The 26,326-nt window shown below is 29.2% G+C and overlaps 1 protein-coding gene and 1 long non-coding RNA gene across 13 annotated transcripts in view; one reads left to right on the top strand and one right to left on the bottom strand.

Moving 5' to 3' along the window:
- LOC107452250 (histone-lysine N-methyltransferase 2C) overlaps positions 1-7,663 on the top strand; it is a 164,250-nt gene extending 156,587 nt beyond the window's left edge. For all 12 annotated transcript variants that reach the window (XM_071187064.2, XM_087150867.1, XM_043052938.3 and 9 more), the window contains one exon: positions 4,158-7,663. In XM_071187064.2, coding sequence (XP_071043165.2) covers positions 4,158-4,250 — 93 coding nt within the window. In that variant the 3' untranslated portion in view covers positions 4,251-7,663. The remainder of the gene's footprint in view (positions 1-4,157) is intronic.
- LOC122271487 (uncharacterized) lies at positions 115-25,985 on the bottom strand. The gene is made up of 3 exons (XR_006226406.3): positions 25,857-25,985; positions 2,563-2,665; positions 115-251 (listed from the first exon to the last, which is right to left on the bottom strand). It is a non-coding gene; the product is annotated as an uncharacterized LOC122271487 (long non-coding RNA).
- Positions 25,986-26,326: the final 341 nt, after the last annotated feature.

Genomic DNA, 26,326 nt, shown 5'->3' with positions numbered 1-26,326 from the left:
TTGGTATATGAAAGTTTAGAGAAAGCTGTGTTCAGGTAACCCTTGCATTTTCATATGCTGAAAAAATGTTTGAAAACAAATGATTACAGAACAGTGGTGATTGTATTCTGGGTTTATCATATCATCCCTCCAGGTCTAGAAGCTACTAGTAGCAAGGCACGTGGAATTTTTTCGCAGAATTCTGTGTATCTCAAGACCATTGATTTGCAGACTTCCACAAATCAGAACTTATAAATCTGGCGAAATTTTCGCTGCAATTTAAAGTAAGAATTAAGTTCAACAATCTAGAATTTGAAACCTTCGCTGCTTCGGGTTAACGAGATATTTTCAAACACGTGACTCTACAGGGGTCTGTCTAGGTTTTTCTGAGAGGTACCTATATTGTAAAAATTTAGACATAATTTGTGAAAAAATAAAAATTTTATTAAAAGATCAACACAAAAATATGTATTTATCGTTTCGTAAGGGATACAAAAATAAAATTTTAAGAAAAAAAGTATTTTGTGAAACTACCGTTTTTTTAAAGTTGAATTTGTGAAGGTACCGCTAAGTGGTAGTAAATTCGGCCTGTACAGACCCCTGCTCTACCACAATTATAATTTTTTTTGGTCAGTTTTTAATGTTTGAAACTATACCGAAATCCTCTAATATTGAGATTCATATTCACGCAAATCGATTTTCGTGTTTAACTCATTTAAAAGTTATTTATTGGGAATCGTATTCATGAGATTTAAAAAGCGTACATTGCGATGAATATTCGAGCAATTTTAAAATCCGATGTGGCTATTCCTATTCACTTGATCTAAAAAATTATGTGCAGCGTGATTCGCATTTATGCAATTCAAAAATCCAATAATGCGATTTGTATTTTCGCTTTCTTAAAATCCAATATCGCTGCTCTTGTAAGATCTAAGTTTTTTCTTAAATTAGCTACTATTAAATTGTGATATTCTTTATTGATAAGTAATTTAATTTAAAAAAAATTATATTAACTATGAATAGTATCTAAATTAATATCTTATCAAGTTTTACACGTGAGTTTTTCAGGGGGTGTCACAATCACCCCTGTCAGAATTACTTCCCCCCACTGCATAATTTTGAGTTTATCTTGCCATAATTTATTCATATTTTGATATCTTATAAAATAAAAAATTCCATTGTTTACTCTTGATTTATCTGAACACACTTCTCTCAAAATTGAGATGAAAGAGAATTTACCAGGAAAAATTTCTCCCCTGGTATAATGTTCTCATAACCTTATACATGCATGCTATGGTTTCTCTGAAATTTGAATATGTTACAAATATCACAATGAATACTTAAAAAATAAATTGTTTATAATGTAAGATGTTCTATTATTACCACCCTTAATATATACTTTGAAAGTCATAAAAAATTGTTATAGGAATTGATTTTAAAAAAAGTTGGCCAGAAAACAATTAAGTTATATTAGCTATACCAGAAAGTAATTTTAGTTTTTTAGTGTGAAATTTACTTTTTTTTCTATATAATAAAATGAACTACAATCTGTCAAATATATATTCAGGGGTCTGTCTAGGTTTTTGTGAAAATTTAGACATAATTTGTGAAAAATTAAAAATTTAATAATAAAACATGGTTAAAATGTAGATTTATCTTTTTTTAAGGGATAAAAAAAATTTTTTTTAAGAAAAAGTATTTTGTGAAACTACCGTTTTTCCTAAAGTTGAATTTGTGAAACTACCGTTTTACCTAAAATTACATTTGTGAAGGTACAGCTAAACAGTAGTTAATTCGGCCTGGACAGACCCCTGATATTCCATTTTGCTTGATGACCTTTTGCCATCTTTGTGGCAAATTCGCACTCCCACACTCATAGAATTTCCTGTTCCTATCAGACCAGTAGCAAAATTTGTCTGCGACGTTGACTAGGTCAGGTACAGATTATTATAAAAATTCAGCTTCAATAGAAAAATTTGCAAATATGAGGTTCTTATTAAAAACTTTATATTGTTTAAATTTAAGTTGAATTTTATGAAATGGTGCTAAACAATGGCATAAATCAATATGCAGTTAGTTGTGTGCCCTGTAATTAAGTAACAGGAAACAATATCTTTGCTTTTTATTGTTAGGAGTGTTATCTTATTTCAGCTATTATTATTAGAGATATTTTAAAAAGTAGTTTACACAATTGTCCCCCATTTGTTTATATGCTTTTTAAAAACAAAAATAAATCATTAAAGAAAAATGATCTACAGCACCCACTGCAGTGCTGTAAGGTTCTGCTACTGTGCTTTACATAATAAAACTCAACCAACTATTATTTAACCAACTATTTGAGTCCATTGTTATTACTGAAGTTTATACCAGTACCCTATTTGCGCAAATTCACAAAGGCAGGACACTGGTTGAAAGAATGTGACTTAACGCATATTTTATATTCGCAAATTATGAGTAGTTTTTTCACAATTTCACAAAATGTCTGGACAGACCCCTGAGATTACAGAAGAGCTATTTTTCATGTTGCAAAAAGATCCAACATTTGTAATAGAAAAAAAATAGTTTTATTTTATTTGTGCTTACCTCTTATATTTTATGAGAAAGGGTTAGAGATCCTCTTGTATGGAAAATGCAACATTGGATTCAGTGTCTCATTATCTACACTTTTCTGACTGTTAATCCTGTCCTGTAAAATATTTAGATTTCAGTAAAACACATCCAAACTATTCAATTGAAATCAATTGATTTGATCATGTAAATTGAAGTAATTTCTACAATGTAAAGCAGATAATGAAATTAGTAAATTGAATATTGCACTTAAAGAGGAAATTTTATTTTTATGCAATATTAATATTTTTATACAAATAAGCTTTACGGCACAATATATAGTACTACCTTGTTAAACTATTCTTGTTAACACCTTAACAATCTGTTAATTTTCAAGAAAACGCTCATAAAAGTGCCTACGTATACACGTATTTGATTAGTGCTGACATCTAGTTTAAAATAAACTATCTATATTTTACACACCAGATGGCAGTACCAGGATATTAAAAATATCCTGGTACTGCCATCTGGTGTGTAAAATGAGAAATAAAATGTTTTCTGGGCAAAAGAAATGAATTAGTCTTATGCTTATTGGCACGTTACTACTGAACACTCCAGCCCGTCAATATCACGGGAGCGAGAAATAGAGGGCGAAACCTCACCCTGTCATTTTCACGGGAACGAGAAGGAAGGGGTTAATGATTCATCGTTTACCAAAAATTAGTTTGTTAGTGTTTACTCGAATCTTTCAACACTAAGAACTACGAAATTTCGTTCCTTAGCTTATGTTCCCTTCTCATTTCAGTCATTTTTTTTTCTGGTTAAAGATGGGGGGTAGCTAAACTTTTCCTTCCCTCTGTGTTCTTATTGCACTTAGGGCAGTCTTTGAGAGAAAGTTCTTCAGATATATTTTTGGAGGAATTCAAAAAAGTGGTTTGTGGCTTAGAAGAACAAATTTAGAGCTTTATCACTCATATAATGAACCTGACATAATTAACTTTACTAAATGACTAAGGATAAAATGGGCATGCCACGTTATCGTCGGAATGGACAAAGACCGCACCACAAAAAAGTTTTCAATGCCAGACCAGTAGGCAGACGAAAAAGAGACAGGCCGAATTTAGATGAATAGATGGCCGAGAAAAATACTTTTTGGTTTTAATAACTTAGAACTGAAAACACTAGCAGAAAAAAGGTTAGCCTGGAAAAACTTCTTGGGAAGGCTAAGACCCACCCTGGGCTATCAGACCATAGATGATGATGACTTTGGACGGCAATGTATCCTTATAAATCTTTCATCCAGCGAGATATTTGGATCGAAAAGACTACCTTGATAGACCACCAGCATTATATTAGCTAGCTTTAAAACCACCTTATGTGACAGGATTTTGATAAACTCTGATCTATTTTTTTATCATATTGCTATTGGTTTATCTCATATTTTATCATCAGCTTTTAAAGTTTCAGGGAATTACTAATTGCTATTAAAATGTATGTGAAAAGTTTAAATTAAAAAAAAAACATTCTCAGAAATCATTGCGCTAATTCACATTGCTACAAACCAGCAGTCTTTAAATTTAGTTATGTGACTGTTAATGAAACAATAATTGTTTTTTTTTTCATATTTCTAGTTATCCTATGACTATAAATTTGATGTTGAAGATGATCAGCATAAAATACCATGTTTATGTGGAGCTCCCAACTGCAGAAAATGGATGAATTAAATTCTCACATTTTTTTTATCTGATTGTTGTAAATTATTGTTTTATAGTATGAAGAAGAAAAAAAATTGTAAATAAGATTTTTATATTAGACTTATATCTTTCACATAAATGCTGAGAAATTTTGGGGGGATTATTTTCTGTCATCTCCCAAACGGATTATCAAAAAGTGCTGGCAAGTGCTTGATTTTAAAGAAATAAATCAGACTTTATAATCATAGTTTTCATTACTTCAATCATCATAAATATTTATTTTCCTTGTTTTCAAATGAAGAAAAATATCTCGAATTTTATTGTATTTTTTGGCTTAATATAATTTTATTTATAAAAAAAAAATCCTATTATAAAATTTGTTCTCTTTTGTGTCTTTAATTGTGAATAATTTTATTATGCGGAATATTTTAAAAATTGCCACCATGATCATAAAAATGTGGATTTTGTATTATATTTTGTGGTTGTAATGATATTTTATATAAAGAATTCATACTTCGAATAATACTTATTCATTTTATTGTATTAAATATTTGAAAACTTTTCATGAACCTTTTCTTTATTTAAAAGTATTAAAGTTGAAGTGATTTTAAGCTGAATTTTGATTATTTTAAAATTTTTCTAAGATATTATAAATCTAAATATACGGTTTTCTGCTAGTTTTTATGTATTAATATCATTATTTCGAAATAATTTTTCTTTTTATAGAAATCATATTTCTTATTGTATTTTTATAATCTGAACATTTTAAAAGTGAAAAAAAAGTTGCATCCATAATAATAAAAACAAAGAAGTGAAAAATTGTTTTATTTTGTGTGCAATTATGTTTTTGAGCAGAAAATCTGTTATTGATTTTTAATTCTATTTTATGTAATTTTTTTTTGTTGGAAATGTGTAGATTATTTTTTAAAGAAAAGAAGAAAAAAATGATTTATAAAGCTTTGTTGGTTTTGAAAACAGCAATTTGCTATTTTTTTATCCTTGTTTCAATCGGAAGCAAATTTAGAAAATTCTTCAGATATATATTCTAAACAAGATCAACAGATATTTGTGTTTTTGAAAATTAAAATATTCCTTAATATTTTATGATTGCAGGTGACTTATTTTTTTACTTAACTGTGGCCAACTGTAAGCTATAAAATTTATTTAATATATTTAAGGAAAAAGGCTTTGAATCTTTTATTTTTCTATTGTTTGTAATGTTTTTTAAACTGTGTTCAGAATCTTTCATTAAATATCTATATCATTTTGAAATTTAACATTCTTTCATGTACACATTTTTAGCATAAAATGTAAATCCAATCAAACAGTTTTATCAGAAATTTAAAATTATCTTAAAGTTTTCTTGTTTTTAAAATAAATAATTTTAATAAAATTCTTTTTAGATTTAATTCTTTCTCAGTTTTTGTTATTTTGTTTGCAAATTGATAAAATTTGAAAATTAAAAGAATGTTTTATAAATTTTGATCAAAATTTTTAATTGAAGAAATTCATTTAAGTATTTCTCATTTACGTTATGTTCTTATTTAATCATTTTTGTGAAATTTTAATGCAATTTTTGACTGCAAATTATTATTCTTAACTGTAAGAAATTCAGTGTTTCCTTAATTAATAAAGACTTGCTTTGCTGTGCCTGTATTTAGTGTTATAAATTTTTTAAACCCTATTCATATTTTTTCCATTTGTTTTATCTTTTTCTTTTTTCAATTGAAACATATGTCTTTATGTATCAATTCAGACGCACAATAGTTGTTTAATAATCTTGTTCAAAAAGATTATTTATCACTATTCAGTATAAATTTTTGTGAAACTTCAAAAATTTTTTGTTGTTACCTACGTTTTAAAGATTTGCAGATGTCTTTATGCCAATTTTAATGTAATGGAACTAGTTCATCAGAATATTTTATTTAGCATCTTAATTTTTTTTTAAAATTAGTATATTTTCAAATTTGGGAAATAAATTGCTATTTTTTTAATAAATCTCCAATAATCAAAGGCCTTAAAGAAAACAGGTCATGTGTCAGACTAAATTTGTTGATGGTAGATCTATTGAGGGAGAATGCGTGTTTTGTCCATAAAAATGACATAAGTTGTGTAAAAAATTTTATTTTAGCATTAATGACTTAAATCATTCATTATGTAATTATTTTAAAATGTCATTTTAAACATTGTTTAAAAACAAAATCGCTCTGTAAGATTTTATTTAGATTGTTTCCTAATCATTACCTTACTTATATACATATTTTCAGAATTCTTAACAAAGAAGCGCCCCATTAGGGATCATTAAATGTGGAAAATACACAATATTTTCTAAACCTGACAAATCAATTTTGAGGTAGGATTAAAAACTTTAAAACCAGTTGAATAGCTGGAGGAAATTTAGAAGAGGTAAAAGGCTACTATTAGAAGCCTTTTCAAATTTCATCCGAAAAAGAAAAAGATTTTGATGTTTTTAAACCCTCTTTCGTCAACAACAATTTTTCCCCAGGATCAGAAGCGAATTTATTTATGTATTTTAATTTTTTAGGGATTAGTTTTTAATAATTATATACCAAATAATTTTAACCACTTTAGTTAGATATTTTAATTGTTTTAGTTATAGCATTGTTCTTAAATATTGTTAAGCATTATTTATGCATTTTATTAGAGTTTTGATCAATAAATGTAGAAAGAAAAATTTTATTTAAATTAAAAAAATTCCTAGTTTTTAAATTTTTTTTTCGTCTAAAAATTACGTCGTATAAAATTATTAATGATAACTAATTATATCAAAATGGATGTGAAACTTTTTTGAGATATTAGTGACAAAAATGCAATCTCCCTCTATAGAATTATCATTGCTGTGAAGAAATTTTAGACCATTTAAACTAAAAATTTCTGCTACTTGTTTTAGTTCCATATTCTATTTAATCATTGATTCGAAGAAAAAAAAAGAAGATAAATCACTGCGGTGGACCAGGAGGGTCATGGAATTTATGCTCCATAATTTTGACTAACTGTGGCAATGTAGCTTATCACCCATTGATCAAAAGCTACAAACCAACTACTGAAATCAAACCCCGATTTTAATCATAGATTTTTAAATTTCTATGAATTTATTTAACATTTTTTTAAAAATATGGTAAACAGAAATTTATCTTAGTTACCGCTTTTTTCGAATATTGTGCTTATATCATTAAAAGTTTTTATTAAGGTGGTACCAAACAAATTTGAACTGTTAATTGAATAAAAAATGTATAGTTCTTTTTTAATAAAATTAATTTTTCTTACTCGAAGTGTTCATATTCAAATTTTTTTTTTCAGTTTTTAGACTTTATGTTCAAGTTTTTGTTAAATTTTTGGCATTACACGCAAGTTGTTTTGTAATTTTGTTTATAATGTAAATTATTGTTGTATTTTGAATAAATTATAATTTTTGTCCTCTATGTTTTCCTCGTTTATTTTTATATACTTTTCATAACTCTTTCATATGTTACATTTGTTTGTATTTTTCATATTAAGAAAATGTATTTCATTTTTTTTAAAATTATTTATTTCAGGAATCATAAAGAAAACAATGCTTATTTATCAATTTTTTGTTTAAACAGTTTCGGAAGGTCTTATAATAAACATTATACATTAAGGACAGGTAAAGGAGAGAAAAGAATTAGTTAAACTAATAAAGTTAGCTGTAACAGTTATCTTTATATATATATATATGTTTGTGTGCATGATTGCAACCTGTCACAATTCGATTTATTTTTCAAATATGAATTATATTGTAAGTTTTATAGTATTCTATGCCAAGAACAAGATTTCATTTATATATTAATAAAACGTGAGCCCCGCCGGCGATGTTTTGGGTGTTCCACTTCATAAGTTTTATTTTTCTGCGCTAAAACTATAACACTTAGAACTGAATTTGCTAAGGATGTAAAGAAAAGTATTCAGTATGAAGCAATGGAATAAAAAAATTAAATTTGATATTTATTTATTAACTGTAAAACTTGTTGGAAAAAATACAATACAGAACGCTCTGCAATCTGCAGAAATGCATCTACAAAGTTGAAATTTAAAATGCTGAAGGGGTTGCATTTGACAATAAATTTAACACGGGGTTATGTTCGAAAATTATTGCAATTTTAAGCGAATTTTTTCTTCTCCCCCCCCCCTTTACCTTACATTTTGCTTTGGTACACGAAATCCATAAGACTTGAAATTACGAAAATGTACCTGGAATAAAATTGATTTGATTGAAATTTTAACTGTTCGCAATGCGAACTGTTGTATATAAGTTTATCGATTGTTAACAAGTAGAATTTCTTATTGTGTCGCACATCCTGTTATCCTAAGTTGAAATTTTTTTTTATGGTGCGTAGCCTTTTTAAAAAGTGCTTAAAGTTGCTTATTTTCGATTTTCGTTATTTAAAAGCCCTATGTGCATTTTTCATGGAGTGTTTTTTAAAAGTGCTTCATTTCCCTGTCAATTTTCGCCAGGTATTATACAAAAGCGCGCTTTTCACATTGTTTTATTCAACGTTTTCACAATTCATTTCGGCGTACCGTCGGTCCATAGCGTAGGAAAGCGCCTATCATTTTACATTGTTAAAGGAAATACTTGCCGAGTCCACTTGTGCAACTTCTGAGCTGGGTTCGGTGAGATTATTGCACTCTCAGGTTCAACTCTGCTGCATTTTGCAAGATATTCTAAATGTCAGGCTTCATTTTCCACCCTCTGATATCGAACCGAAAAATCTCGGTCATTTTATAACGGCTAATATAATCAAGAAAAGAGTTATTTTCTCATGATCACGTAAAAGTCTCTGAAAATTATTTTGCATTTTGTCAATGCATATAGTATTTAAAAATATTTTTCGAGGGCATGAGAAGTACTTAAAAGGTGCTTATTTCTTGTTGAAAGATTTGGCTACGCACCCTGTCAAATATAGTTGGTGTCTTTTCAAATCCAGCTATCCTTTCCTTTTGTAACGATTAACATAATTACAAAGAGCTACAGAAAAATGTTAATAATTTGTATTTTATTAGCAAAATAATATTTTTTCTATCGACCTTTTAAGAGGATGTCATACCGCGGAAAATTTTCCTCCCAAATTGTCCTTCATTACTAATTTAAGGTGTAGAAAAAGTGAGTTTCGGACAAACATAGAGTAAGCCATAAAGTTTCAAAAACTGAAAAAAAAATTTTAAGCAGAGTTGCCACAGACTACTAAAATGTAATTATTTTCGGCATGAGGCGACTATGGCAACTTTTTTTTTGCCTGAAAGGGCTAAAAAAGCAACTACAGTACAGAACCCGTTATCCGGAAAACCAAAAAACCGGAACGAAATTCGATTAGTTTTCCCTCCATTTTTTAAAAAAGAAAATTTTTTCCTCATAAGATTTTAGGATTTTTCGTTCTTTTTTGAAAGATGTTTACCTTACCATCATTTTGGAAATAGTCATTAGTGTATTACTTCATCGTTTTTTCTTCTTTTTTAAGATTATTTTTAATTTTTTTTTTTTTTTTTTAGTTGGGTTTAACTATAAAAAAACGGCTTTTTGTAGCGATTCAGAAAACCAGAAAAATAAGTTATCCGGAATAGCGATGGTCCCGATCATTCCGGATAATCGGTTCCCTACTGTATTTTCAGGAAAAGCAGACTTTTCTGTACTCATAGCAATGTTTTTTAGCATCAATTCGGTTGAAAACTTGCGGCCACGAGGAGCTTCTGAACACACTAAATTTTGCTTTCTTAAAAAAATAAAAATTGTTAATTGCAAATTTGAGTCATCACTCTTTAATTCTTTCAATTTGCACAGGCTCCATTGTAAACCTATTTCGTTTCACAATCGACTTTTTAATGGTTAATGCTACGAAATTTCGCCTTATTTTAAAAAAACCCAATTTTTAATATATTACGTTACGTGAATTTCGAATTTGAGTAATCACTTTTCATATATATATGCTAAATCGATTATTGATAAAAGGGAAATTTTTTTAGAAAAAGTACGTTTTTTTAATGGAAAAGTATTTTTTAGAATGAATTCTAGTAATTAAAAGTATTTAATTTTCTGCAAATATACTAATTTTTTTTAATACAAAAATTTAGTGCTAGAACACTAACGTTTATATAAAAATTATCACATTTGCCACCAACATGACTAAAGGGATCATGGTATATGACAATTAAGTCATTTAATAAAATTGTAGTTATATATTTATGAATATTTGTTCTTATTTAGGCAACTATTTTAATGCTTCAGGCAACTAAAAGCAACCATTTTATTTAATTTTTTTTCTGTGGCAACCCTGAATATGCAATGGTAAAGTTCTCTTCTAATAATTTGTTTGCATTTTAATATTTTGAAGTATTTTTTCGGTAATTGAAGATTCAGGACTTACACTAGGTTTATCTGAACTTACTTTTTTAAATTTTAAACTTGTAATGAAGGAGAAAGAGAATTTGCAATTACGGCGTCCTTGTAAGAGAAAAACAATGACGAAAGAAGAAGCACGGGGTTTACAGGCGGTGCGAACAATGCGCGGAGCTTCCAAGTTGAAGAAGAATCGGAATTTATTATTGTAAATAATGTTTTTGAAATTCAAGCACAAAAGTGTATTCTTTTTGAGAAAAGTACATCTTTCTTGACACTCAATAAAGAAAATATGGAAATAAATAAGTTTGGCAATTTAATGTTCGTTTTGAATTTTTTTTTTTTTTTTTTTGCCTAAATCAAACTTTATCCAAAAATTTTTTTAGCCTTTTTATGAAACTCACATTCCCAAGGATAATTCTTTGAGAAAAATAATCATTTAATGCCACAATAATAATATGTTGTATTCTCGAAACCCAAACATGTATTGTTAAACAATTATAACTGAGATACTGTTCAATCTATTACAAGCCTGAGATTTCGTAACCTAGATCTCCGCCTGAATTTATCAATTCAGATATTCTGAGAACTGCTTTGCGAACTATTCATATTGCATCTTAACGAAGTTTGGATCATAGATCAAAAATTACTCTGGGTTTTACACTTTTAACTATGCTGACACCCCCCCCCCCCAAAAAAAAAGCTCAGAACCAAATATGCTCTAAAAAGTGAAAAAAAAAATTTTTTTTTTCTTAAATAGTGTTCTAAACAGTAGAGTAAAGAAACATCAGAATAAGTACTTATAAATATATAATAGTTAACTATAAGTCTAAATGCAGCAATGATATTTTTATTTTTTAAAGCAACACGAAAAATAATTATGCATTAAATAGAAAAAAATTGGCTTACGATAAACTTACATTAATTGAGTTTATAAACAAAAAATTCTACCAACATAGCCTGCAGATATCGTTTTCAACATTGCCCATCAATCAATTTTTCCATTCGAAAAATTGCTGTCCAAGTCATCGCTTACTAATTTCTAGGAGCATTTCATGAAACGTTTAAATAGGTGGACAGCATTTTTTCTTGGGAAGCATCAGTAATATTAAATGGTGGTACGCGGTGATTTTTACCGAAAAAATTCTTTTTTTTTTTCACTTCGAAAAATATTTGACATAACAAGGTTATAAGATGAAACTCTTTGACATAGGAATCAAATTAACAATAGATGGATAGATGTAATGCCAAAGGGGAGAAGTAATTTTTTTTTTGATATAGCAAGGTTTTCGAGAAATCAAGATTGTACTGTAACCCTAAATAACTTTAATAACAAACTAATTTCCAACCTTAGCAGTTCAAAGGGGTGACTTCAAATAATGTTCTAATTGAATAACGCTACCTATTATAATTAAGTTTCAGAATCAGACACAAAACCGTACTTTCTGTAAACATACTGTCCCGCAGTGGACTGATCATAAAGACACGGTTCCCCGCAGATCACCGTGACTGTGGTCAGTGTGCGGGTGGGTGGCCACTTTGATCAGTCTGAGTAGGGACGGAGGGTGCATTGTATGGATCCTCGTTAAACTGCTCTACTGTAATGCTCGACTTCACGCGCAGGTCGTCGCGATACAAAAGCAGGGGAGCCATCCCCTCTTCAGAGGATCAATATTGCGATGGCATTACTTCAGATCATCCTCAGGGATGATTCCCAGACCGTCGCCAATAGCCCATTGTACAGCTCTAGTGCGACGTAAATAAAAGTACTTACTTACCTACCTGTAAACATACCTTTTTTTCCCCTACGGATTTGAATTTTTGATCATCAAAGTTTGAGGGGGGGAGCGCAATCTACTAATATATGATCAATAGAAATAAATTACGCAATAACGTGTTAAAAAAAAGATTTAAATCCCTTTTTTCCCCCACATATTTTGAGGAGCTTTTTAAGAAATTAAAGAAAACTTCTGCACATAATTTTAAAATTCATTTTTATCCAAAGATAATTCCAAGTTAAATGATAATGTTAATAATTATTTATTGTTTTTTATTTTATTTAATAAGATTCGGAAGAAAAAAAATTTAATTCTAAGAATGCAAATTTTAAATCTTTTTGAAATGACAAAACTTGGACGAAATCGGTAGATAAGGTTTGTTGCAGTCGAATGAGTCGATATTTTTGAAACTTTGTAACTCAGAAATGTTTGACCAATTTCGTCACTTAAAATTACATAATTTAAAAAAAAAAGGTATAAAAATTTCTATACCTTACCATTTAAAATATTTTCGACCTTTATAAAATTATGATTAAAAGTTATTTTTTCCATGGAATAATTTTTAAAACAATAAATTTCTATACCGTGCACAAAAATTCTTCGGTTCACTTAAAACTTTCCCTAAGTATCTCTCCTGGCTAAACCATTTAGACCGTTTTTCTAGATTGTGCGGTCACCACCGTATTTTGATGGTCAGAAATCTAATTCCATTGAAAGGGTACATTTAATGTTTTCGTATCTATTCTTCAACTTAATTATTTGATCTCCCCTTGAATCGTATGGATAAACATTAAATCAAATTAACAGAATAAAAAATATATAGGTAATATCTTTTCCATCTCGCTTAAATAGTTTATTTGTAACAAGAATTATAAAACATGATGATACAGTGCGTCGAGATTGAACTGTATAACAGTTCGTTAGATCAGGCACAGTGTTTAAGCGTAATAAACTGCTGAAAAAATAACGCTTTTGTTTATCAGACAAAACTACAAAAAAAAAAAAAAAAAAAAAAATTCAAACGTTTTTTACCAAATGGCCGTCCAAGATCTCCACAACAAAAACATTTTTTTTTAGTTTTCTCCGTTGCATTTATTTCTCATCAGCGCCTGCCGCAAATGCCAGTAGTATGCGTTTTTCGATTTCGCATCCAATAACTGAACTTTCTCGTCAGGCAGAGTTCGTAAAATTATTCACTCGGAAAAGGAATCTCACTAAAGTTCGATTCCCGCTGTGGCATAGTTTGATTTTAGAACTGGACTTTTATTACAGCTACCAATAGCAATAAATCAAACGAAACTTACTTTTTTTTTTTTCTAAAATAAATTTTTAACTTACACGAAAAAGAAAAATACTTACCATCAATATTTATGCGTCAGGGAAGGAGAGAAAAATTATTTAAAGAATGTGGAAGATATCAACAGTTAGAACAAAAGACAGTGGATTTTGTTCGCAATAAAACCATCCCTCTGTTAACTTTATATAAGGCCGTGGGAAGAAAATTTCCATAATTTTTGAGTACCGATGGGGAACTATTAAATTACGAGTTAAAAAAAATATAGAAAAGAGATGAAGAGATTAATGAAAAGAGAAGAAGAACTATTAAAATAAAATATTTTTTAAAAATATATGAAAAAGATTTTATTAAAAAAGTATATATATATTAAAAAGCTGGAAAACGAAATAATGAAAAGATATCTCTTATCAGCTCACACGATTACATCAGCAAAAAGGAGTGCTTTCTAATATTGTATCAATATAGCCAAAACAAAATATATCAATACAATAGAGTGAGGAGCAGTCAAAAGAATTGAAACGAATTTTTCCGTTTTTAATTTTAAAATTGTTTTTAAATTGTCTTAAAATTTTCGTTTAAAATTGCTTTCAAATTTTTTTAAACAATTTTAACCAGGGTTTATATTTTCTACGAAATAGTATTGATTTTTTAATGGTATTTATATTGACGATTAATGATTTTATTTATTTTGTTCTAATAATAATTTCGAAATATTTCACCGATATGAAAATAATTGGTGTTTGTTTAAATAACAAAAATAATAATAAGGATTTAATTTGAATTTATTAATTTTCTTTCTCATCTTTAATATTTCATTTGATGTGGATTTATTTTTTACATACTGAGGTTATCCACATTGTTTAACAGATTTGTTTATTTTAACACTTTGAAAATATTTTTAAAATATATTGCAATTATTGAAGAAGAAAAAATTAAAGAAAATTTTCCTTCTGATTCCATTGATTATTTCAATTAGCATATAAAATATTTAGGGGAATTATTTTTTATTGTTTGATCTGTTATAGTATAGATGGTTTCAAATTTTGTATGCGATTTTCAAAACAAGTGATAGCTAGCGTATAAAAATTATTCAAGATGGGCAATTATTGGAAAGAATACGTGCTTTTAGAGGCAAAAGTTTTTTTTTTTTTTCATAAGTAATACCCAGAATGAAAACAAATTGTCCAGGGATATTATTTGTCTTATATGTGTTAAGATTTTTTGATGTATGCATTTGCTCTATTAACATTACAACCATATTATTTTTTCTAATAGCTTTGAAGATCGTTCAAATCACCTTAGAGAATTTTCAAAATATGTAGAACTTTTAAACACTCAAACTAGAATTCAATTTTTAGGTTATGAAATTTGCAATGGTATTGTGATTCCTGATATTATAATATTGAAGTAATTAAAAATTTTAAAACCTCCTACTAATGTTCAGTCTCTTCAACGTTTCTTAAGATCGATAAATGTGTTTAATAAATTTTATAAATAATTATGGAAAAATTAGAACCTCGTTGAACGATTTCCTAAAGAAAGATAGCATTGATTTTCAAGCATTAAGAAGCATTTGAAATTTAAAAAAAAAAAATGCTTTTATAAGCTTGTTTTAAAAATATTTAATCCAAAAATGCTATGACATGTTGCAAGTCAAAATAGAGCAATTTCGACACTAATGTTCACATGCGGTGTTAGTATGGCTAAAATGTGTAAGAAATTTGAAGAATTAAAAAAAGATCACTGGTCTTTATAATTGAGTTCTATTTGACATAAATTACCCATCAATCTTTGAAGTTGACATATTATCTAATGCCATTCCTAAAAAATAAAGTCTATTGTAATAAACATACAGTTTTGGTATCTATAATATTAGCGTTTTGACTGCTACGTGTAATAGTTCCTATTCCTTACATTGCCGTACACTCGAAATATAGAGAAAAAGTAAGGGTAGCTAACGGCCAAAGGGCCAATAAATATAGCAAATGACAGTCACCAATGGGATACCTGCACGTGACGTAGTGTGGGTATCTCGATCCTCATTGGTTGGTGAAATGTGGCATTTGTTTACGTTAGCAACTGTCCTTTCCATTTTATTTCGAGTAGGCCAAGCCCGTCAAGCACCACTTCCTTTAGTGGCACAATCTAAATTTTTTCACAAAGATTCTTTCTTAAAGATTTCAATTCTTTCACTATATATATATATATATATATATATATATATATATATATATATATATATATATATATATATATATATATATATATATATATATATATATATATATATATATATATATATATATATATATATATATATATATATATATATATATATATATATATACAGAGACGAGATTTAACACAAAGACAGGCATGAAGCGATGTGGAACACAAACAAAATAATTATGCATCGAAGTTGCCAGGTACACAAAACAAAAATATATCACGGTTTCAATAAAATACACAAACAAATAATAAATCTAAGTAAAATAAAATAAGTAGAGGGAAAAGAATTATTTTTCAACTAATTTGATGTGCTATACGATAATGTATTTAATTAACTTATCGTTAATTAAGATTCTAATTTATGTAGAGAAACTTAGTTCAACTTTATTACGCCATTTTGTTGATAAAGATTAGCTGGTTCTAAAGTCATAGGTCACATGTGAGGGTATGAGTTTTTTACTTCTTGAAGTGCAAGTGCAAAACTGCCAGTGGTCACTTTTCAGGTCGAAAATTAGCCACGTATCAATTTTATTATCATTATTTTTAATAAATATGGAATCGCTATGAATATTTTATCATCTGAAAATTACTTTATTTCACTCTTGTTTCTTAAAATTTTTCTTCATTTCATAAGCGAACCTTGTAATGTTTTCCATATATAAAAGAAATGCGTTGCATTATTCACATAAGCAATTTTTAAAATAGTTTAAAATGTTTAATGTTTGGAAAAGTGGGATCACATGAATGAAAAAGTGGCCACATGCTTGTGGCCACTAACCAGTAGCAAAATGTCCTGATTTTGCTCTATAACTTGTGATATATGACATCAATCCAAATATTATGTACTACTAACTCCATATGAGTATATTTTATATTTTATAACCGGCATTGAACAGTCGACCGAATTTTCGGGGTTTACGACAACTAATGTTCAACTCCGTAGCCTTGTCATTGTGAACTTAATACAGAAGACAAGGGAACTCCTGGATTAAGTATTGGGAGGAAATTGCTTTCGTGGAGGAATTTTTGATGGAACTAACCAACATTTGCGTTACATGGAGAGGAAGACCACGAGAATCTCCCGCGGTTAGCCTGACGGTAACGGTGCTCCAACCCTTGATCCGTCTTCCACTGAGGATATTTTACGTCAGCACTGTGCAAGCCGGATGCAGAATTCGAATCGACCAGTCATCGCTGGGATTCGAAACTGATTCACCTCATTAGAAGACGAACACTCTATCCTCTGAGCCATTATTGCATATGAGTAGGTAAGATTCCAACTGCGGAGTTGACCAATTTTTGATATTAAGTCCAAATATAAGAACAGATCCATGGTGGCTCGGCGAGTAGAGCGCTCGCCTCCCATTGAGGTGATCGTGGTTCGAATCACAATGATGGCTGTTAGATGCCAATTCCAGACCCAGTTCCCATCAACCACTGTGCTGATCAGAAATATTTTCAGTGATAGAACGATTATGGGTTAGAGTACCCTTGCCGTTAGGTTAACCATGGCAGGTTTGCGTGGTTTTCCTCTACGTGTAACGCAAATGCTGGTTAGTTCCATTAAGAAAGTCCTCTACGAAGGCAAATTTCTCCCAATAGTTGATCCAGGAGCTCCCTTGTCTTCTGGATTGGGTTCAAAATTATAAGGCTAAGAAGTTGAAAATCGGTAGTCAAATTTGGGTTGGATATTTAACGACGGTGATAAAATAAAATACAAGAACATGCGTAACACTTTGGAAGAAAGAAAAGTACTCTTCAATTGCGTATAATGCAATTTATATTCTTCACTCTGACTATGTGGATGGAAATAGCTATTTTATTAGCCTATCTTAGAATCACCAAAAGGACTTCATCCAGTAGTGAGCTAAAAGCTGACTGTCTTCTATTCGAGCAGACGATAGACCATTAAAGCATTTGAAATTGCAGTGTCTTTTATGGCTGGGCAATTATCCGGATTTGATTCTAAGCGAAACGAGAAATTTCCTAATCTGAAAATAGTTACCGGAAACTTGAAATTCGTTAACTGTATCGATATTTATTCTAAAATCAGATTATTTCTGGATCATATAATAATAGATAGGAAAATAAAAATAATTCATTGAGCGAGTTACTATCTTAATGTACTACATTATTCGCTCGTGGAGCGTTTTTTGTCTTAGAATGCTTTTAATAGTTTCATTTTTTAAAAATATTTGTGACAATAATGATAATTATTACATTAAACATTTAATAATTACTTATAACAATAATTACATTTTTGTTTTTTTGTTGGGACTTGGGTATTGTATATTGTTTATTGTATTGAAAAAAAAAAAGGGATTTGAAAGTTGTTTGTTATTCTAAATATTTATTTTAGGCTTATTTTTTGTTATTTTCAAATGCAAATAAGAGACTAACACTTATAATAATTACAAACTGTGGATATTTTGTTCAAAATAAAAAATTAAAAAATACAAATTGCGTAGCTTAGTTAATATACAAATCACATCAGATTATGAAATTTTAAAAAGAAAAAGAACTTTAACAAATGCTCTATAACTCTTCAGACCGCACAAAAAATTGTTTTGAAAAAATTTCATGATTTGATGAAAGAAAACTATCATACGCACATTTTGAGTTAAATTTCAACGCATTTTTCTCGAAATCTTGCTTTTTCATCAGAGAAAAGGTAAAGCCTGATAAGAATATTTATTATACTCCTTTAGACATCGAATATGGATTAAAAATATAGATTTTAACAAAATAAGTGAATGTTTTTATACTAATTTTCAGAATTTATTTACCTACATTTTAACCTAAAAATGTTAACCTGCTAATTTTAATATCCTAAATCGGTGTTTGGTATAGTAAGCTGATTTTCAAAGCTTTTGATTTTTTTGTGGGTCTATAAATATTAGTTTAAATTTTTCATCCTCAATAAGTGATTTTTTTTTCAATAAGAAGCCCTGTAACTATAAGGGGGGGGGGGGTAACAAATTATTCTACACGTTATAGAGTGACAAATTTTTATTATCGGATAAGTTTCGCTATCAAGTTTTGAACTATCAAGCTTTTTCAAAATATTGACGAAATAAATGACTTACATTTACTTTGGATAATTTTCAAATATAGAAGGAAATACCACACAATCATTGTGGTTACAGTGAGAAAATAGTTAGAAAAGCGTCAACAATCTGGACAGAAATAGATAGAGTTTTCGGATGTGGATTTTAATACCTGACAATTAACTCGGAAGTGGATTTTAAAAGCAGATAGCTAAATCGAAATAGACAGTTCAGTTTTAAGTGTATTTATCTTTAACTGATGTGTGTGTATTAAAACTGTGTTTATTTGAACGAAAATTTAACTCGTTGCGTAACCGAAGTTTATTTAAAATGAATTACTACTTGATTTCCTATTATGAATATATTTTTATATACATATATAAGCTCAAAATGTTAGAGAAAACATGGAAAAAATTACAGAATAATGAAAAAAGAGAAGAAAAAAATAATTTAAAAAAAAAATTAAAATCCGGGAAAAAAGATATAATTTCGTCATCAGCTCACACGATTATATCCACAAAAAGAAGTGCTTTCTAATAATGTATCGATATAGTCAAAGCAAAATATATGAATACAATAGTGTGAGGAGCACTCAAAAAACATATTTGAAGCAAAATAGAAGGAAACATATCAAGTAATAAATATCACGAAAAAACTGAGGATAAAATGTAAAGAAAAAAAACAGAACAAAACATAAAACGAAATCTATAAAGTGAGGAGCGAATTCAAATGAACTTACTTGAACGGAAAAATTTTCAAGAATGATTTAAAATATTTTCGTAATAAGATTGCCAGATTACATAATATGAAAATAGAAGCACAAATTGAGATGAAAGCGTAAATAGAGGGATTTGTTTTATAGTGCGTTCTTACTGCCCATTGAAGAGCGTTTGATTTGTTAGTTACCAAGGATGGGCTCGAAAATGAATGTGCGCAAGGTAATATTATACTGGATAATTTAAAGAAGTCATTTGTGCTATTATATGCAATTATATGAAAAATTTCGTACATAGCATAGATAGCTTATTCTGATCCAAACACTCTTCTTAGATCGCAGAATGAAGAGAATTTAATAACTTTTTACGACTTAATCCGATTCAATACACTCTTTCATGGAAGGTTTAAAAAAAAAATCGAACATTCAATATGAAAAAGATATCTAAACGAATTTACACCTTGCGACTTAGTATATTAGGGCAACTTTATGTAATAAAAAAAGCCACAAAGAATACCTATTGCTAGAGGCAGATTGACGATTTTTAAAAATTTACTGCACGAAAATGGTCGAGATTAAAAATATAATTCTTGCAGCAATTTATCGTGACAGAGATTAATTTCTGCATCTAGAAATAGCTTTAGTTCGAAAACTTTTCGACAGATGGTGTTGCAGATATTAAACCTGTAAATCAAATAATAATTGAGAACCACATCACAATTTTTCAAAATCTGTTAACGAATTAAATTTTTGTCTTCTATTGCATTGAAAATTTTTGAAATAAAACCGAGAACTCTGTAAAGGAAAAATTTATATCCTGTCACAAGAATTTTCTCCAAAATTTCTTTTCTAAATTTTATGTTCCCTGTTAGAAATTTTTCAGAACCACCAATTTAAATAACTTATTTGAATGATCAATTGGTTTCAATCTCATAGTGTTGCTACTCCTAAGAAATAAACTATTCTTGAGGTGTCGATTACTATTAGGTGTGATATCATAAAATATCGAAAAACAGTTCGATACATTATTGTAATTTATACATTATTGATTTCTCAAGACATTATAGTCTTCTATAAATATCGAACACAATGTCTTCAGAAATATCAAATGTGATATCGCAAGCACTATTCATAATTATGAAATACTATATCGTTATATCACTAAAAATAATCGAATTTAATATCGCAAACACTATTAAAAACAATAGAATATGATATCACAAATATTATTTGCAATGGAAATTATCAAATTTGTTGTCACAAGAATGATCGATAACCATAAGAATGGAATACAGTATTGCAAGTATGAATGATAATTAGTGGAAATCGAATGTTGAAATCGTGAATGTCGACATTTGTGTCGAATCGTGAATGTCGAACATTTTCATTTGTGTGTCGGAATTTTTGGCTAATATGAAAGTTAAACTAATCAAATTCGAAAAATATTATGACTCATTTTGATATTTTTAATTTTTTGGGGCGAAATATCGCATTAATAAAAATTTTTATATCACCCAGCAATAACAGTTATTAAGTTAGCAAAAATAAGTTCATGCGTTACATAAATATATTAAACCTAAATCTTCTGACGGAAAATAGTTCTTTTAAATTTTTGCGTTGACAACAATTCAACATATTTTATTAAATTTTTTTTTTCATTTCAAATTTAAACGACAGGGAAATTTCCTGACAAGCATTTTGCAAAACAAATTAAAGCAACAGTAAACATATTTTTTTTCTGTAAAAAAAATCATCCACGGTGAAACGGAGTAATTTTAAGAATCTTTCTATTTTGTAGACCGTTCTTCCTACGTGTCTAAAAATTCAGAGAAATCTTGGACATTCTTTTTAAAAGAAAATAACTTAAAATGTTAGGTTCTAAAAAAACAAATGTCACGCAGTAGGCTTCACCATTTCAAAAGTGGTATCCTTACTTGGCATGTTACTGACAATTTTCCTTTTCTAAAACGTCGGATAAAAAAATTTTTTTTGCAATTTTTTCCCTATCGAAAATTAAATGCTTATTTTTCGTCTCCGAATTACAAAAACGTACTGTTTACAAGAAAATATCGGGAAAGATATGTTTAAGTGCTGCAGAAATCGGTTAGTCTAGAGATCATATAGATTAATGCTTAGATTAACTATAATACTGTCTTATAAAATGTCGGCATTGTGCTGTTTTTCTTCAGAATGATTTTTTTTCTCGCAATTTTAAAGTGCCCATACCTTTGATGAATCTCGTCATAAATCCACTGCAACCATAATTTCTAAAATACTGCTGTTCCCAATATTTCGATTTTCAAAAATACCTTTTTGTTTTATTCTCTGAACAGCTTTGAGCAGCCCACCTATTTCTGAGTGCACGAGTAGCAATGTTCAGCTCCGGAGCTTTATAACTTGGAACTTAACCCAGAAGACAAGTACACTCGTGGATCAAGCATTGGGACAAACTAGCCTTCGTGAAGGATTTTCTGAAGCAATGTCTATGCAATTTTGAATAAAATGTATGTTTACTCTAAGATATTTCATTTTTGCGTTTGATTCCGTAACTTAGTTAACAGTTAGCACTAATTAGGCCTATTTGTGGTCAACTCTATGAACCCATAAGACTGAGTTTTTTTGTTTTCACGTGGAACCGTGTCGTAACGACACGGTTCCCAGTAGAACACCGAAGTCTACCATCACTGGCTGTGGTCAGTTAGTGAGTGGGTGACCACTTTGATCAGCCTGTGCAGAGACCGCGGGTGCGTGGTATCGGTCGTCGTGAAACTGTTCTACCGTAAAGTGCTCGACTTCGCGCAGGTCGTTGGGCTACCAAAGGAGGGGAGAAATCCCCTCTGCAGAGGATCAAAATTGCGATGGCATGTCTTCGGATCATCCTCAGGGATGTTTCCCAGACCGTCGCCAATAGCCCATTGTGCAGAGTGACGCAAATAAAGTACCTGCCAACCTTTTTTCACATGCAAATCTGATAATTTCTTTTTCTCTTTGGTTCTTGGTGAAACAAAATCTTGCTGAACTCGCAGTTTATCCGCAATATAAAAACTTTCATGAGGAAAAATAAATAATTAAAACATTAAACATAAAAAATAGCCTTACATCTTTTTTAGCAGAAAATGAATTTAAAGAAAATGAGAGAAAAAGCATTTAAGTAAAAAGAAAAGAAAAGGGTATTAACAGTAAAACATTGTAATAAAATAATAATAATAAAAAAATACAGAAGGATATTACAATTTCATTCATAATATGTTAATTTTGATAACGCATTATATCCAAGCAAAAAATATTAATTAGACAAAAAATGTACCGCGAAAAACTTTTATGAACACTTCTTTAATAAACCCCTTGATTGCATTTTAGTAACTCAAATAAGTAAAACTAATTTCCGTCGTCGTTATTTGTTCAACAAAAACGGAGAAAACTAGACTTAGCGTTATTAATTATCGAAACAACTTGAGCAAGCGGAGTATATGAACAAACTCTGAAATAATAACTAGTTCCAGAGAAACTCGTATCAAATAATTATTTTCCTCCCAATTATTTTTTCCATAAATCCTCCCAACTTGTTCACAATAAATGGATACATAACTCTGTTGGATATTTAATTGTTTTTCTAATTTCTATGATACCCGATATGCTCGAGTTGCATTGAAACACGTCATATCACATTAACTTTTTTCTTCAAGTTCTTAATTTCACAGATGACGTCATAAACTGTTGGAAGAGAAAATATATATATATAAAGTTAATCGTGAACTGGTTAAAGTATAAAATAATAGTTCATAGGATGTAGAAAATGGTTATTACCTTAACATTAATTAGCTATTTAATTATATTGATGTGTAATTTTATCTTTTAAGGAAACTTTTTTTTAGAGTTTCATAAGATTAGATCTTTTTGCAGATCTGAAACGGAAAACGTAACTTCCACATAACTTCCGTAATAAATTAGTTATCACCACTGAAATTGTCCCTTTGTCTTGCGAAAATGATGCACATTATAATTTTCGCTTTTGGTATGAAAAATGAACTTTCCCCTTTAATGCTATACTGGTGTGGCAAATGCTTCTAAAAACATGCATTTATTTTTCTTTTATTTCTCCCGGAAGGTTAAAAAAAATTGTGAAGCGAGGAAGAGAAACCCGAAATTACTTATTTTTTTTCCTGAGTTCTTTTATGAATTACGAATAAAATTTGATTTTTTTTCCTCCCATTTTTTTCGAAATAGTATTTACAAAATTTGTCTTCTGTCACGTTATTTTTGAGGATTTATTTTACTATTTTTTTTCTATTCACTGGATTCAGTCTTAGAAACTCTTACAATTTAAATTAAATGAAATTTAACTGAAAATTAAATGAAATCAACACTTAGATTCAAACACTAGAAATCCCTAAAGACTCACAAAGGGGCAAAATTAGCATTAGAATATAATCGTAATAAAATACGTCTTAAAATATCAGTCTGTCACGCTTTCATTCAATAATTCGTAATCCATTTAACTAATACAATACATCAAATGCATTTCAGATTTACGATTAGTTTTGATTATAATCCGAATGTAGACAAGTGCCATAATTCTCGTTCAGAATTTTGAAGATCTACACCCTTGCGAGATATCAAAAGTAGTAATTATTACTCCGCTTTAATTAATTTAGGCTTCTAGGAATATAATTCCAAAAGACGCTTTCAGGAGAAAAAGAATTAATTTAGATAAATTTAGGCTTAGCATGCTATAAATCTGTGGATGTAACTGAATTAAGTTTCTTCTAAATACAATTAACATTCCGATAAGTGACTTAACTTACAAAACAGTCTGCCGCACGTAACCATAGATGAATAGAATGGTTGCTGATTAGCATAAAAGTATGAACTAGTTTCACGTAATTGTTCTAAAGTAGTTTAGGAACTTTAATTATTATCGTTCCCTTAAAAGTTTAAGAATTTCCAAAGAAACGTGGGAATATGCAAGATGGCTAAGGCTGAACTGAAGTACATTTCGTTTCTGTTATTTGAAAGAAACAGCTGCTTGGCTATATATTTATAATCTGTAAAAAAATATTTTAAAGTGTTAAGTAGAGATGAGCAATCTATCGATATATCGTTAAATATCGATATTTCTTAAATACCATGACAATATTTTAGGATATATTCTCGGGATATATCGTGAACACCACGAGTGACAGTAAATATCGAGTAAAGAGTACGTTAGCAATTGGGTATACTATAGCCTACGTCACAGGTTGTGTTATTCCTACTAAATTTAACCCATGAACGGCATTTTCTGCGAGCCTAACTTCAAGCCACAAATAAACGAAGTGTTTGATCGTTTAAATAGCTACTCGCCAGATTTTATTGCATTATAAAGAAAAGTAATTGATATTCGATTTTTGATTAATAATTGATTTATGTGGATAGTGGCATAGAATTTAGCATTGCGTCATGGTAAATGTTATTCCTACTAAGTGGAAGTAGTTGTGTTCTTTTAATATTATACCCAATTATATCTATTGAATAAGATAATATCATAATCGTTTGTGATATTTCTGGAATGCGAAAATATCCGGGTAACAATGACGATATTGGCTTAACATTTTAAGGAACGATAATTATAAAGTATATCAATTATTCGATATTTATTTGAATATTGCATTAATTATGGATACCGATGCAATCGTGAATGTCGCATATTTATTTTCTCATTTTTATAATTAATCTTGTTTTTTTAATTTAAGAAAACGTTTTCACTTAATCGGGAAGTAAAAATATTTCAACATAAAACTAATGTTAATTAGTTAAATTGAAAAAAAAAATTGCTATACACAGTAAACGCCAATGTTTTCTAAAAATATATCCCGATATTAAAATTCCAATATCGAACTTCAATTTTTAACTGTTAGTTAGTCGCAGTACAATTCTTTGTAGCATCAACGACGCAATATTTTAGATAAAAGAAAGAATCAATCAACTAAGTAGAACTTTCAAAAACAAATACACTAAATGGAGAAAACAAAATTATAATCGAAGATCCTCTAGGCAATGTTCTATGTACAAAATATTCTTAACTGAATCAATACCAGTTGCATAACAAATAACAGTTAAAATATACAATTTTTTTTAACATATCAAAACTTCTATTTAATGTAATAAATGTTCATAACTCGTTGAAGAAGAAGAATACTGATAATTCGAATACTTACAGCATTTTAAACATGGCTGTCCAATTCTGCGTACAATCTCAAAAGATATAGCATCTGCATTAAATACATCATTCTGTTGATTAATTACTTTGAGATAAAAATGAACTGTTTTATAAACCTAATAATTTTGCTACATAAATAAGCAAGAGCATGAGCATATTGTTCACAAATCATCAAACTGATATCAATTGTTTGATTGATTAAGTATTGTCTAATAACTCCAAAAATTAAATTAAAATTTTACAGTACGATATTTTCATTAAAGTCTCACTAGAGCTGCACAATTGGCGACGTTCTGGGAAACACCTCTGATGATGATCCGGGGCCAACAACATACGTCACATGCCATTTTGCTGGGAGAATCCATTCATTCATAGATCATAATTTTGACCTGCGCACGATCAGTTGGCAATCCCCAGAGGTATTGATTGGTTATGGGAACTTGGAGGACTTTGTGAATTCGACAGATT

The sequence above is a fragment of the Parasteatoda tepidariorum genome, chromosome 9, assembly GCF_982258835.1.
Source record: "Parasteatoda tepidariorum strain Cologne lab strain chromosome 9, Ptep-v5.0, whole genome shotgun sequence".
Classification (NCBI taxonomy): Eukaryota; Metazoa; Arthropoda; class Arachnida; order Araneae; family Theridiidae; genus Parasteatoda; species Parasteatoda tepidariorum.
The sequence above is the reverse complement of the archived record's forward strand: the minus strand, read 5'-3'. Positions and strand labels throughout refer to the sequence as shown.